The following is a 15906-nucleotide window of genomic DNA, read 5'->3' as shown; positions in this document are numbered from 1 at the left end:
CCTTTTTTACCTCAACAATTTTGCGGAACTTTTATTTCAATGGGGCTGCAAAAACTGCAGACTGCACACTGTGTGCTGTCCACATTCGTTGTTCCGTTCTGCGACCCCACAAAGACTATAGAGCATGTCCTATTTTTGTGCACGGACAAGAATAGGCATTTCTATAATGGGCTGCCTGTTCCGCAAATAGCGGTAGGCCACACGGGCGGCTTCAGAATAGAAAAACACGTTGCGGTCGTGTGAATGCGCCCTTAGGAGTCATCTGTCCAGGTTTTTCCGATATCCAAATCCTGATCCCGTAGTGCTACAGTACTCCAGGATTCTAGGACTTGTATGTACTGGGGATCCTTTGGCGGGTGATATATTGAAGTGCCCTATGTAGTCGTGTGTTGTGTGTGTGTGACAGCTGATGTGTGCAGTGCACATATATAACAGACAATGGGGGATTGTATCTAGGAATGAGCGAATCGACTCGCATAAAACTTTGTTCCAATACTGTATGGAGCAGGAGCCCCGTACAGTATTAGAATGTATTGGCCCCGATGAGCCAAAATCCAAGTTCGGGAAATCGTTTTTTACAGTACAAATTAATTAATGAACTTATCACCCGAAGTCTCGCAAGATTTCGTGAAGCAATAACTTCGCTCTTCGGAGCCAATACATTCTAATACTGTACGGAGCTCCTGCTCCATACAGTATTGGAACAAAGTTTTACGCGAATCGACTTCAGCTCATCCCTAATTGTGTCATCACATCACACCACTTTTTCTGGTGTAAAAAGAAGTTGCAAACCTTGTGTTTGTCAATTCTTTAACACCACTTGTGATATAGTGCCCCTGCCACTTTCCCGAAAATGAGGTGTGATGAGGAAGGGGGCGAAACCAGCACATTTAGCTCTGAGCTGCCACAGACTTCTGTTTTACGTGCACAAACTGCCGGAGGATGCACCTAATTTATAACCAGGCGCGCACCTCCTCAATAAATTGGGTGCATCGTCCGTAAGCGCAGGAGATATCATAGACTGGCATCAAACGCTGATCTGTGATAAATCTCCCCCAATGTATGTAAATGATATGTATACATATGTTCCATTATGTGTATCGGTGGCGCATCGGTGATGCCCTTGCCCTTAGCTTATGCTGTTTACTTTGTTTAATTGCTGATAATGGCCTCTTTACTAAACAGAGATTTACGGCCCTTTCCTCGCTGTGACGGCCATAACATTTTTGTAATTGGAGAAAGCAAATAAAAAAGGGAAATATTGTTACACATTTACGGCATAAGCTATAATCGTTAAAATCGCTGCTGAGTGTACAAATACACAGGCTTTGCCCTATTTGAGCTTAATGGACGCGGACCTTTTAAGGTCATTGGCTTGTTGTACTAGACGTAATGCATTGCTTGTGCTTATCTCGTTTATTAACCTGTTATCATTTTTCTTTTTAGTTAACAACCAGCCCATGTTACACTATATTAGAGATAAAACCGCCGTGCCCTATTTCTCCAATCTGGTTTGGTTCATTGGAATTCACCTCATTGAGCTTGATAAGTGTGTCCAGACTGATGAAGAGTAAGTACATTTTCCTGTGTGTGCTGTAAAAACAATATATTATAAATCATCTTTAGAGAGGTGCAATGGGTATCGCACTCCTGTCCTCTCAACGCAGACATTTATTTGGATTTAATTGGGTTTATTCTGTTTTTAATGATATTTCAGAATTGCAAAATGGATAAAATCCTGGTAGGTTAAGGACTCATGCACACAAACGTATTTTTCTTCCGTGTTTTATGCAGATCCGTTTTTATGGATACATGCGGTCGTGTGCATGAGCCCTGAAGGGAGTTGTCCTTTGTTTAGAAACTTTTCCTTTCTGTGGCTGAAATGGTTCAAGGGATTGTGTCATTAGAAAATGGCCTATTGTTTTAAATCGCGTTTTTGTGTTTTATAGAATTTTTGGTGATGTTATTTTAAATTTTCGATGTCAATATCGGTAAATAAAATACATAAAATCCTGCAGTTTTCCCACTGGCCACTATGCCTAACGGTACCTTTACACGGGACGATAGTACAGCAGATTGTCAGGAAGGAAGCGTTCCTTCCGCACAATGTGCTGATCGCTAGCGGAGGAGAGTATGAGGAGAAGCGACCTCTAACGCCATCTCTCTTCTCCATAAGGACTCATCGTTTGCCAGCAGGAGATGCTGTTTACATGGCGTGATCTCCTGCCAGTAAACAATAATTTTTGCATCCGCAAAAAGTTCGCTCGTTCATTGGGTTATCGGTGGTACATTTACACCACCCCGATCATCGCTAACCAGCGTTACTATGAATGCGTGTTAACGATAATCTGTGCGATTCTCAGCCCATATAAAGGGCCCTTGATTATAGGCGCGACTTCTTGGTCTGTACAGATCACTTTACTGTAGTTATCTGCTTATGTGATTCTAATCCTGCCAGTAATGATATCACCTCCGTCGATAGATAACACAAGATCCACTATTCACAAAAGGTAATTGTCAGAACTTATCTATTCTTTCCTTGTACAATTCTCTGGATAGATCATCAGCATCTGATCGCAGGGCGTCCGACACCTGGGACCCCTGCCGATCAGCTGTTTGAGAAGGAAGCGGCGCTGGCAGCAGCGCCGCGGCTTTCTCGCTGTTTACCGCAGGCCTAGTGACATCACGACTAGTATCAATGGCCTGGGCGGGGCTAAGCTCTGTTTACTTGAATGGAGCTTAGCCACGCCCAGGCCATTGATACTAGTTGTGACATCACTGGGCCTGCGGTAAACAGTGAGAAGGCCGCGGCACTATTGCCACCGCCGCTGCCTTCTTAAACGGCTGATCGACAGGGGTCCTGGGTGTCGGACCCCTGCCGATCAGATGCTGATTATCTTTCCAGAGGATAGATCATCAGTTTAAAAAAACTGCAGAACCCCTTTTAAGTCTCAGAAAACCCCTTTTAAATGGATTTTAAATTAAGCCAGATGCTGGCATTGGAGTACAGTGTAACAATGGCCCCGAATATGCTATCATTGACACTAGTAATGGTTGTCTGAGGAATGTTCTGCCATGCGGAATTCACTTGGGCATGCAAATTATCAAGATCCCAGCTCCTTTTACAATTGCTGACCAATGGTGTTCCATGTGTGCTTAGTGGATGACAAGTCTGGAGACACTGCAGGCCGTGGTAACACGTTTGGGCCACATGGGCTGCTTACTGCAGCAGGAGAAAATGTGGTCTGGCGTTGTCTTGTTGAAAAATGGCTCCTGGGACACTGGAGAAATGGCTGTACTACTGGTTCCATGACGAAATTAATGTATTGTCGAACTGTTAGCGTAAATTAAGACTAGAGGGATCCGGCTACTGCATATTATGCCACCCCACACCAGAGTTCCGGAAGTAAGACTGTTATGACATTGTAATGTAAAGGCCTATCCATGGCATTGCCCACGTGGTCTCTAGACCATTATCTGGCTATCACTGCCATTCAAGACAAAAGTGGGACTCATAGCTGAAGAGGATAGACCTCCATTCCAGCCTTCATTGCTGTCTTGCTGTGCACCATGATAGCCTTTGACAGCAGTGGTTGAGGTCAATGAACCACCTGTAGCTAGACGTCTGGCTCGTAGCCCAGTGTTGTGCAAACGCTTTCTGATGGTTTGTATAGACACTGTTTGCCGCCCTAGGCTTGGGATGTGACATCCAATTTCATTTGCAGTACAGAATGGATCACTACACGCCAGTCTTCTAATCAGATAATCTGTCCATGTAGAGGTTCACCTGTGTGCGCCTCTTGCTGTCATCCCAGTTCGTCGTTGTTGTCCCAACCACCAGGACATGCATCATTGAACAGTGTTGACGTCTCAGTCTTAGGGCATATAGATATGCTGGCATCATAAACCAAGGTCTCTTTGTTCAAGGGTTCTGTTCCTATCTGTTTGTGATGAGTGGTGATAACTGGCAAGTTGATGAACAGGAGGCATCACACAATCATCCCACTCAACTTTATCCGATTTTCAAGGTTTCATGTGGCTAAAAAGCTTTGCTTTCAATCTGGCTTTTATGCCCCTCCCACATGCCACAGATTGGAGCTAGGTGCTCGAAAATGTAATTATCTGCAGATCTTAGCGACACCTGCTACTTCCCTGATTTTAATAATCTGACAGCTTGTCCTTTTTGGGCTTGCAATTTCAGTGTTGAGGAGTGTCTATTGCTCATCCTGTTACAGAAAAATGCCTCTTTCTCCTCTTATCAGCTAATTCTTCTCCCCTCTCTGGAACTAATAATTCTCTCCATTCACTGATAAAAATCCATCTTGGGACTTGGTAGGGATGAGAGGTTTTCACCTTCATTGAAAGATCAGCACTGCCCATAGAAGTCTATGGAGGGGAAGGCCACACGGCTTCTGCCGAGAAAGAGAAATTAATAGAGGCATAAACTTGCAGAGGCGCTTCCACTGGTTCTAGAGTGTTCTACTGGCTTATCCCAGAGCTGGATTTACAGCAACACTGCTCAGCAACTTTGTGTAATGCCTATGACAGTGATGGCAAACCTTTTAGAGACCGAGTGCCCAAACTGCAACCCAAAACCCACTTATTTATTGCATAGTGAAAACACGGCAATTTAACCTGAATACTACAGTCCAATATAGTGTATCTTCCATGTACTTTATCATTTAACTATAATTTCCTTCCTACATTCAGTGCACTGCTCGTGACATTCAAGGCAGGAAAAGTCTAAGGCACACTATATAGACTTTTTCCAGGGTGCGGGTGCCCACAGAGACCCGTGCCATAGGTTCGTCACCACTGCCCTATGCGCTGCTGCTGCTTTGCTTCTTTTGTGCATGTGAGTGATAAGGGAGCAGGATCTCCTCTTCTCTGTGTGCGGTCTATAGGAGACATCATAGCAGCTAGTCTCCATCCACCTCATAATACTCGTTCAGTACATGCCTGATGAAGACGGCGGACCAGCATTAAAATGCGTAGAATGCCTATTTTTTGTTTTATTTATTAGTTCTTTTAAACACCATTTCATCAGAAGTTCCTGGTGCAGCGTGTGATTCTTCTCGGTGTACATCTGGTGACTCTTCTTCTTTGCTAAACATTTCTGGCCTTCCCATGGACTTGTCCAGCCTTGAGCGCAGCAGCCCGGGTATCTTCTAGCAGTTCCTCTAGAGGAACTTCACCTTGTACCGCTGTTGTGCCTGGCTTGCACAACACTCTCCGGTAATGAGATTGTATCGCAGGGGTTCGCCTATCCATTTGGGTGGTATCACACTAAGCAGCGTTTATTCTTTTACAGCATTGCTACGGAGGTCAGTGACTGGTTGCAGCGATCACTTGGGTGTATGTCACATTATGCTGCAGGGAAAATAAGACCAATGGGGACCACCAGAGTGTTGGCACTGGAGCAGCAGGACATCTTCCCTTTTAGATAATTTTTTTTGAACTCCTGGAGAATCCCTTTACCATTCCTTCTTACTGGTGTCCTACCACTACCTCCGTGTTTACCTCGTTTTCTCCAGACCTTTGACTGATAATTCTGTGTAGCAGGATTTAATGGTTTACTTACAGCTTGCTCCTTCACGCAGGCATAAGTAACGTTATTTAAAGTCTGCACGGCTTACACTTTGCAACCTATAGAAACGCTGGCTTGGCACATTCTCCCCTCCACCACTTTTAGTGCGAGTAGTGTTGTTTATGCAGTGCTGCGCTGGTCATTAACATTCTCGAAATTGCTGAGTTGCAGAATGAAGATTTATCAATGAGAACCCCTGTGAAGACTCTTCGAGCCGCCTGGGCTGCAGCCAAGGTTTCGATCATTCTCGCTACTGTGTTGATTTTTTTCCTTTATAAACAAGTGCTCAATCCTGATGCCTCTAATCCCCTACATTCTGAATGATCGTATGACTGCCTCTTAATTGGATTGCATGAATTATTCACAGCTTCCTCCGGGTCATCGGCCCCCACAGCAGCCTCCTCATGTACTAATTGAAGCCTTGCTTGTTGTGCTTGAGTGATTGGAGTGGTAGCGTAATCCATATTCTGAAACAATCCATTAAAGTGATTGTAATTTGGCTAAATTAATAGACCACATTCTTGAGCGGGGAAGGATGGCAGCAGAGGATGCGCGGCTGCGTCTGGAGTGTCATTTGGCATTATAACGTAATTGGAGCAGATTCCTTGGAGATCCGAGGTGTAAATGCTGTAACCGTAATCCCGCCAATATAAGTGGGAAGTGCATGAAAATTGGAAAACAAAGCTCTTATAAAGTGATGTATATATCCGTCTGGGACCCCCACCGATCCTTAATGTCAAGCTGTGTTCCGTGATAAGATTTTTCCGAAGAGCGACCTTGCAGAGAACTACATCCAATCCCATTCGCTGCCGTTCTGTGCACAGTGGTTGGCCATGGCGCCGCTTTGCCCGAAAAAAAACTGCAAAAGGGAAAGCAACATTATACCAGCACTTTACCCCCTTTATTTTCCCGTCGACAAAACTTTGAGAGCTTGTTTTTGCAGGTTGAGTTGTAGTTTTCGTTGGTGCCATTTTGAGATGCATGTGACATTGTGATTGTGATTGCTTTGTATTGCATTCTTTTGGAAGTAAATACCTATAGGACCAGACTAGGGCAAGGTTAATTATACACTTTATTTACAGATGCCTAAACAGGCAAAAAAAAACTATCTTGGCCCAAGTCAAATTAATATATCACTTTTATTGAATATACATTAAAACCTGAATAGTTGCATAGAACACAATGGTACTGACCATTGAAACAGAAAAGTATATAGGATATTAAAAACACAGCCACCAAACCTCTGCTGTTGACATTGGCTTAATGACATAGGAGAAAGCAAGAGGAAAAAGGGAAAAACACGAGGGAAAGAGGGGGGGGAGGGGGAACATTCACTATCCCTGCCCCTAATTGTGAAAGGGAAATTTGATTACCCTACCTCGTCTGCACTTAATGGCTACAATGACAACTAATTGTATTACTTTCACATCTATTGCATGTATACTGGTGTACGATTTGTGTCATCAGAACACCCAGGCAAATATAGATGCTACCTATCTCCTGCCTATTAGTGCAGACGTGGATAACACTTTAAATTCTCCTATATTCGCCAACTACTGGCAGTAATAAAGCTGTAATCCATCCGGACTACTCATGAGGCAACCACACAGTGGGAAGGTGACCGCACATTAAAACCTAACACTGCCCCCCGACATGTTTCGCCAGTACTCTGGCTTCCTCAGGGGTAATGGGCAGCCCATTTCAGCGGCCTTTATATTTGGTGTGGACCCGTTTCACCGACCACAATTTTCCTCTCATTTTCCCATCAAGGGTTGTCTGCAAGTGACTATTACATGGCAGGGTTCCTTTTGAATGCACCCCAAGCAGTTTTCAACAGTACGGAGGCAGCACAGGTGTTTTCCACTGGCTGTCTCCCTATAAATATTACTGATATATCAACAGCATTTAAAGAGGTACAGAAAACATATAAGCAATATGTCAGAGCTCAATGGGAGGTAGCCAGCTTAGAAACATACCAACAGCAGGGCCTAGTGTTCAGGGGCATGAGAATAAATATTGTCCCCCACTCGCACCAAGATGATGCCACGTTCATTAAAGGGTGGCAACAACTGTTAACGGAGAACTCATTGCGTATGCAGCAATATCTGTTGGACTTTGAAAAAGTGTCATTGACAGATACTGCCAGGAAACTAGAGCAGGACATCTCCCAGATTCAAAATCTTAGGTCTCATCCAGAGTTCGCTACACAGGAGACTAGGTTACAAAAACATATTGAGTCCTTTCAAATTGAGATAAAAGAAAGGAAGCACAACAAATATATTAGGGACAAAAGGGATTTCGATACTGGTCAGATATACCACATTAGGTCTAACATTAGTAACCAGTCAAAAAGATATAACACCAATAGACAAGGAGTATCCCAGTCAGATCTTTCTGAGTCTGATTGGTCAGGATCGGAAGGTCGCCCAGTAAGGTATACTGCTGATTCTAGGCGCAAATATCGAGGTCGGGGTAAGTCAAACCAGAAGAGGGCACCTAGTCCCCAGATAGGTACAGGAAATACGTCAGGTCAGATATGGCAAGAAGCACAAGGATTTGTCCCCCTCACAAATGTAGCTATGGCAACAGCTACCCCAGCCACAGGAGTCAGCTCCCAACAACATGGCCAACCATTGCCTCCGTCATCATCTGGGGTCTTTTGTCCTCCATCTATGCCCCTGTCGTCTACAGCAGTGCCCATGAACTTACCTTCTTTTTTAGGTCAAGGCCCTTCCCTGAGGGACAGGGAGAAGTGGGCATACAATGCCAGAACATAGATGACCCGTTAAGGGTGATTAATCTGTCAAGCTTCCCCCTTAGACCTGAACATCTTAGGGTACTTAATAAGGGACTGTCCTTTACACCTACACCTTCCTTCCATTGTTTTGACTGGGTTAAGGATATAAACCTGTTTGCTAGAAGGCTTGCCCTCCACAAACTGTTTAATCAACCATCTAGAGAGTGCCAACGGATCCAGACTAATGAAAGACAGGCCTTAGCCATATTGGAATCATTGGACACGCTTGATGTAAATGCCCAAGACCTAGTTGTAGCACCTTTTTCAACACTAAAACCCCAATCTAAGTACACCCCCCCCGTTTAGTCAGTATGGTAATATAGATACCTTCGTGCAACTAGTAACAAGGGATCTAAAGACTTTGAGTACCAAAATACCCACCACATATGCTAATCTTGCGGTGGATGAACAACGGGCCTTAGAAGAGCTTAGCCAGAATGAAGAACTGGTAATCAAACCTTCAGATAAGGGGGGGAATATTGTCCTAATGGATAAACAGTACTACAAAAAGATGGTGGAAGATCTAGTTGAGCAGAATGATACATATCAAAAGTTGGATTGTAATCCCACTGAGAGGTTTTTAGGAGAACTGAAGGTCATCCTAACTACAGCAAAGGTGAACAACCTGATCTCAAAAGAGGAGTACCAATATCTCTTGAAAACACATCCGACGACTGCCACCATATATGCCACTCCAAAGGTGCACAAACAGAGGCGACCAGTGCCGGGCAGACCAATAGTGTCCGGTAACAACAGTCTAACAGAGAATATCAGCGAATATGTGGATGGATTTATTGCCCCCTTTGTGCCCAGTCTGCCCTCATATATTAGGGACACTAAGGATGTGGTCACCAGGCTCCAGGACATTCAGGTCACCCCAGAAACAAAATTGGCCAGCCTCGATGTCGAGGCCCTTTATTCAAATATTAGGCACGACTTGGGAATTAATGCAGTATCCACTTATCTTTCAACTAAGAGTATTCAGTTTTGTGCACATAATGAGTTTCTTTTAACTCTCCTTCGATTCTTACTCACACACAATTACTTTCTGTTTAACGGCCACTATTATTTACAATCTGTTGGGACCGCGATGGGAAGTAAATGTGCACCAAATTATGCTAATTTATTTTTAGGGTGGTGGGAGGATACTATAGTTTTCACATCTGATTTATCTGATTTCACTCAACACATATTATTTTGGGGTAGGTACATCGATGATGTACTGGTACTTTGGGAAGGCACTATTGAGAAATTTCACAGTTTTGTTGCAGTACTTAATTCTAACAATATAGGTATGGCATTCACGTCAGAAATACACGAAAGCACCATTAATTTTTTGGATCTGAAATTGGTCCTGGATCCTGATGGCCACATCCGTTCAGAAGTTCACCGGAAGCCCACAGCGACGAATAGTCTATTAGAATGGAGCAGTTTCCATCCCAGGCCCCTTAGAAAGGGCATACCTGTCGGCCAATACATCAGGGCCCGCAGGAACTGCTCGGATGAAGCATCCTTTCAAAAAGAAAGTAAGATCCTTTATGATCGGTTTCGTGCTAGGGGCTATCCCAAAAAGGTGTTACATCATGCATATGCTAGGGCAAGCAATACCAATAGGACAGAGCTCCTGACCACTTCACCTAAGGACTCCAGTAAACAGATAGTCAGGTGCATTGGCACCTATGATGCTCAAAATAAAAGAATATGTGGCATCCTTAGGAAGCACTGGCATGTCCTGTGGGCAGACAACGACCTGAGGGCAGTGATTACACAGTATCCAAGTGTTACCTATCGGCGTGGCAGAAACATAAAAGACGCGTTAGTGCATAGCTTCTTTCGTCCAGTTCCACCTAAGACCACCTGGCTGAAATCAAATCTAGTAGGCACTTACCCGTGTGGAGACTGCATCTTCTGTCCGCTTGTCAGGAGGTGCCGCACCTTTGTCAATCCTGTGGACAAAAGAGAATATCAGATCAGACAATACATCAATTGTAAAACCACAGGTATTGTCTATGCCATTGAATGCCCTTGCTGCAAGATTTATGTTGGTAAGACATCCCAACAGTTTAGGAGAAGGATCTGTCAACACATTAGCAGCATCAACACCTCGGCAGATACCTCAATCTCTAGACATGTGAGAACCTATCATGGTGGCAATTACAGGACACTCAAATTTTGGGGTATCTGTAAAAAATCCTTGGGTGCAAGGAAAGGAGACCTGGACGCGCTTCTTCTACAAGAAGAAACCAGGTGGATATATCGCCTTGATAGTCGTAGCCCAAAGGGGCTCAATGAAGGCTTTGCATTTACTGCCTTCTTATAATTATGAGAGGAAAGCTTCTATTAATTTGTGGATATCTCACATGCAAATCCACCCACTTGTAGTGGGTAGGAATGTAAGCTCACATAGAGGTCTTATTCAGACGTTGAGACAGACCAGTATTTATGACATCAATATTGGATTTATATCTTTATGGATTCAATACTGTAAATAATAGCTATAATATCTTGTTTTAAATAACTATCTAATATAGCGACAGATCTGACATCATTGGGGTGGGCAGTACAGCCATGGTATGCTACAACTGAACATGCAGGCGAGCAAGTGTTGGGGTATTGGTAGTCCTCTTTATGTAACCAATAAACTGTAAGCAATCATCAGATGTCAAATTACAGTCATGTAGTATCTTCTGTTATTAATTTGGCCTATTTTGTCACCAATACTATTTAGGCACTTGATTCGGTATAGCCAGGGTCTCCTGGTAGGCGATTGGCTCTAGTCATCTAACATATGCCATTAACTAGAGGCGATTGGCTCTAGTCATCTAACATATGCCATTAACTTACCCCATGATGCTGTTAAACATTTCAGCCCGTTCTTGGTAGTTGAGGTGTTCGGAGTTGGTGCGCAGCCCTGTGCCGCGCAGCTCATGCGCAGTTGTGCGTGGGTTAATCCGCCACTGCTGGCCCGTCTGCGCATGCGCCGTAGCGACTGCGCACAATTAATTACGTCACCAGGTGGCGACGGTGGTTTCCTCATGATATGGTGTATGCGCCGCAGGGCCAGCGCACTGACAATGACGCGGCCTTCCTATGACATGGCGAGTATCGTCTTTGTCTTATGCGGATTGGCTGTACATTCTAAACACTCCCTCCCCTCCCCTCCCCATGATCGATAGGCAGTTAAGATCTGTCAATCAATATCTTGACTATTTCAGCTTCCGTTTTTTGATGTCATCCATTGCTGCCCATTACCCCTGAGGAAGCCAGAGTACTGGCGAAACATGTCGGGGGGCAGTGTTAGGTTTTAATGTGCGGTCACCTTCCCACTGTGTGGTTGCCTCATGAGTAGTCCGGATGGATTACAGCTTTATTACTGCCAGTAGTTGGCGAATATAGGAGAATTTAAAGTGTTATCCACGTCTGCACTAATAGGCAGGAGATAGGTAGCATCTATATTTGCCTGGGTGTTCTGATGACACAAATCGTACACCAGTATACATGCAATAGATGTGAAAGTAATACAATTAGTTGTCATTGTAGCCATTAAGTGCAGACGAGGTAGGGTAATCAAATTTCCCTTTCACAATTAGGGGCAGGGATAGTGAATGTTCCCCCTCCCCCCCCCTCTTTCCCTCGTGTTTTTCCCTTTTTCCTCTTGCTTTCTCCTATGTCATTAAGCCAATGTCAACAGCAGAGGTTTGGTGGCTGTGTTTTTAATATCCTATATACTTTTCTGTTTCAATGGTCAGTACCATTGTGTTCTATGCAACTATTCAGGTTTTAATGTATATTCAATAAAAGTGATATATTAATTTGACTTGGGCCAAGATAGTTTTTTTTGCCTGTTTAGGCATCTGTAAATAAAGTGTATTCTTTTGGAAGTAGAATGAACAAAATACATCAATTTTGGATTAAAAAAAAATATATATCTTTTACACTGTTCACCATGAGGTATAAAAAATGAGATAATTTTATTGTATGGGTCATTAGGAACATGGCTATACTGGTTATGTATAGTTTAAAAAAAGAGTTTTACGTAAATAAATGTGTTAGCAAACTAGGCTATTTATTTATTTATTTATTTATTTATTTATTTATTACTTTTTCTCAAAACACTTTTTCTTTTTTTAGGGGACTTGATCACTCAGACATATAATAGACAGGAATATTACTTTATTCCAGTGTTTTATAGCAGACATAATGCCAGTGGCGGGGCCTAATAGGCATCTGTACATGGCATACCGTAGAGCCATTATTAGGCCCCCTGGGCTGCCTCAGCATCCGGTGATGGCAGCATGGGATGCGTCATCTAATGAGTTAAACTGCTGGTGTTATTTCAGATCCTGGCAGTGAGAACAGGGCATCTAAGACATTATATTGCAGGGATCGGTGTTGTCTCCGATCCTGACTAGAGATGAGCGAATTTCCGCTTATGAAATTGGTTCACACTTCGTTTGGTGGTAAAAGGTCAATTGCGTTATAGATTCCGTTACCATGGACAATAACGGAATACATAACGGAATGGCTTGGCATTCCGTTATTCATTCTGTCATAATAGAAGACTATGGGTCCTCTCCAGCATAACGGAAACGGATCTGTTTTGCAGCCCATAGACTTCTATTATGACCGAATAAATTACGGAATGCCACTAAAGGCATTCCGTTATTCATTCCTTCATTGAATTGCGTTATGGTCCGTTGTAACGGAATCCATAATGCAATTCTGCTTTTACCAGTAAACGAATCGCAAGCGAATTTCAAAATATGAAATTCGCTCATCTCTAATCCTGACCATAAAAGCAGAGCATCGAAGAAGGTAAACTGATGGGATCAGCGTTCTCTTCGATCCTGGCAGTGAGAGCAGGGCATCTAAGTAGGTAAACTGCTGGGATCAGTGTTATCTCCAATCCTGGCAGTGAGCGCTAGTACCAGCTATAGAATATATACATTTAATTGAAGCCAGTACCGCAGTGGGAAAAGAGCCTAATGCCGACAGATCTCCATACCGATCTTTCTGTACACTATACAGGCAGTTTTTGTTACACTCATGTGAATTATTCATATTAAAGTCTAATTGCAAATATATAACTCTGCCATATACTGCAACTCGCTCTGATATGACGGATCCATCCTAGCGACGGCTGTATTTATATGCAGTGCTCATAGGTTTCATGATAAATGTCTCCTGTTTTTACTATGATGTCTTCTTCATAGTTATACTGATTTTGCTGGTTATTTATGTTCATAAATTGGAGTCTTTTAAGTATCATAATCTATCCTGACTTCAAATGTCATGACGGGAGGGTGACATTATATAGCCTTGGATTTTCCATCTGAACTAATTACATTACAGTTCCAGTAACCCTTCGTAGTATGTTTATGCTGTATCCATCTATTTTCTAGACACAAGAATCGCGGAAGCCTCAGCGACTTAGTCTCTCAGCACCTGGACCATCTGAATTATCTCAATGATATACTGATTATCAACTGCGAGTTTCTTAATGATGTCCTAACGGACCATCTACTCAACAGACTCCTACTCCCCCTATACGTCTATTCACTGGTGACCCAGGACCAGGTGAATGCATTTGCTCTATTAATGATGATATTCTATGATTATGGTTTATATGATTGAAATATGGGGGATATTAATAACGAGACATTTCATACATGATATACCATAAATGTGAAGTGTGCACCAGTCAGGCTAAATGACCACAAAAATATAGTTAAAATGGGCAAATCTTTATTGATACAAAATACATTAATAAAAAAAATTGTAAGTCCCACATTTGACTACTCCGTGCTCAACTTCCGGCGCCCAGTCACGGAGTGGTCGACCGCGGAACATGCGCCATTATGTTTCGGGTGAGATAATTATGTTAGTGCTCTGATTGGGGTAGATCTATTTAAATACATGAACTCGCCAGTTTGGAGTTACCCCTTGGAAGAAGGCAGCTCCAAAACACGTGGAGTGTGGGAGCAATTGGAGTATGATCCCTTAGATTTTCTGACGCCTCTGTACCTACTGTACGTTATTGGCTTTATTGGTGTATTCTCTTCTCTAAGGAGCTGAACATTGACTTATAGGATGGCTGCCTTACATCTGGTGACATTAGAGGCAGAGCTGGTTAAGAGCTCATTTGTATCCCTTTTCTCCCAGAATTCCAGAGGAGCATGTAGGGCCTATAAGTCTTCTCACGCTGATTAAGGTGCTCTCTCCCTAAGGAGAGCTAGTTCCCCCCTTGCTCGGACACAGGCCTCTCACACAGTAAAGCCAATACTATTTGCTCTGCACTGATGAGGGGCAATCACCCCGAAACAGCTGTCTGCAGATGAGGTGCTGGCTTATTTAATATCCAAGTCATGTCTCAAGGCTTTTTTGAGCTGAACATTGACTTATAGGATAGCTGCCTTTCATCTGGTGACATTAGAGGCAGAGCTTGTTAGGAGCTCATTTGCATCCCTTTCCTCCCAGAATTCCAAAGGAGCATGTATGGCCTATAAGTCTCCTCACATTGATGAAGTTCCCCCCTTTCTCTTCTCTAAAGAATGGTTGTCTAAGGTTTCCCCTTTTAGGAAACCTGCTGCATCCAGGTGGAGAATGGATGGCGAGGTGGCCCACATGTGTGCTGCTCTCTTTGCTCCCTTCTATGGAGGTTGCTGTAAATGTGTGAATATCCCTTTAATAGTCCAGGAGCTGTTACACATTGTTGAGCACCCATCAATCCCCAATCTAGATGTTGCAGACCTACAACTCTCAGTATGCCTGGGCAGCAAGACTTTCACTGATGGAATTGTGTCTGTGGCATGTATATGCCATAATGTTGTATGTAGACACAGTTGATCTACTTAGTACCAAGGCTACAGAATAACTTAAAGGGCATCTGTCAGCAGATTTGTACCTATGACACTGGCTGACCTGCTACATGTGCACTTGGCAGCTGAAGGCACCTGTGTTGGTTCCATGTTCATATGTGCCTGCATTGCTGATTTTTTATTTTTTTTATGTATGCAAATGGGTCTCAAGGAGCAACAGGGGCGTTGCCATTGCACCTAGAGACTCTGCTCTCTCTGCAAGTGCTGCGCCTTCTGAACTTTGATTGATAGGGCCAGGTGTGATGATGTTTTAACTACCTGGTTCTGTCAATCAAAGTGCAGAGGGTGCAGCAATTGCAGCGAAATCGAAGCCTGTAGGTGTAACGGCAACGCCTCCTATGCTCCTAGAGGCTCATTTGCATATATTAAAACATGATTTTTCTCAGTAATGCGGGCACATATGAACATAGGACCAACACAGATGCCCTCAGCTGCCAAGCGCACATGTAACAGGTCAGTCAGTTTCATAGGTACAGAACTGCTGACAGATGCCCTTTAAAGTATATGTACTCCTTTTAGAGTCAATCTTTCTTATTACTGATTTACTTCTGTTTGGGGCCAATAAATATTCTGTTTAAGTTCCTTATCTCCTGTGTTTCATATTATATAGCAGCTGTTCTGTGATAAATGTGTCAGATTGTCTG

The 15906-nt window shown here is 43.3% G+C and overlaps 1 protein-coding gene across 1 annotated transcript in view; it reads left to right on the top strand.

The window, feature by feature from the left end:
- The window catches only part of CLEC16A (C-type lectin domain containing 16A), a 280950-nt gene that overhangs the window by 26759 nt on the left and 238285 nt on the right, over nucleotides 1–15906 (top strand). Inside the window, exons 7-8 of the mRNA XM_044302863.1 lie at nucleotides 1447–1570; nucleotides 13787–13961. Coding sequence (XP_044158798.1) covers nucleotides 1447–1570; nucleotides 13787–13961 — 299 coding nt within the window. The remainder of the gene's footprint in view (nucleotides 1–1446; nucleotides 1571–13786; nucleotides 13962–15906) is intronic.

The sequence above is a fragment of the Bufo gargarizans genome, chromosome 8, assembly GCF_014858855.1.
Source record: "Bufo gargarizans isolate SCDJY-AF-19 chromosome 8, ASM1485885v1, whole genome shotgun sequence".
Classification (NCBI taxonomy): Eukaryota; Metazoa; Chordata; class Amphibia; order Anura; family Bufonidae; genus Bufo; species Bufo gargarizans.
The sequence above is the reverse complement of the archived record's forward strand: the minus strand, read 5'-3'. Positions and strand labels throughout refer to the sequence as shown.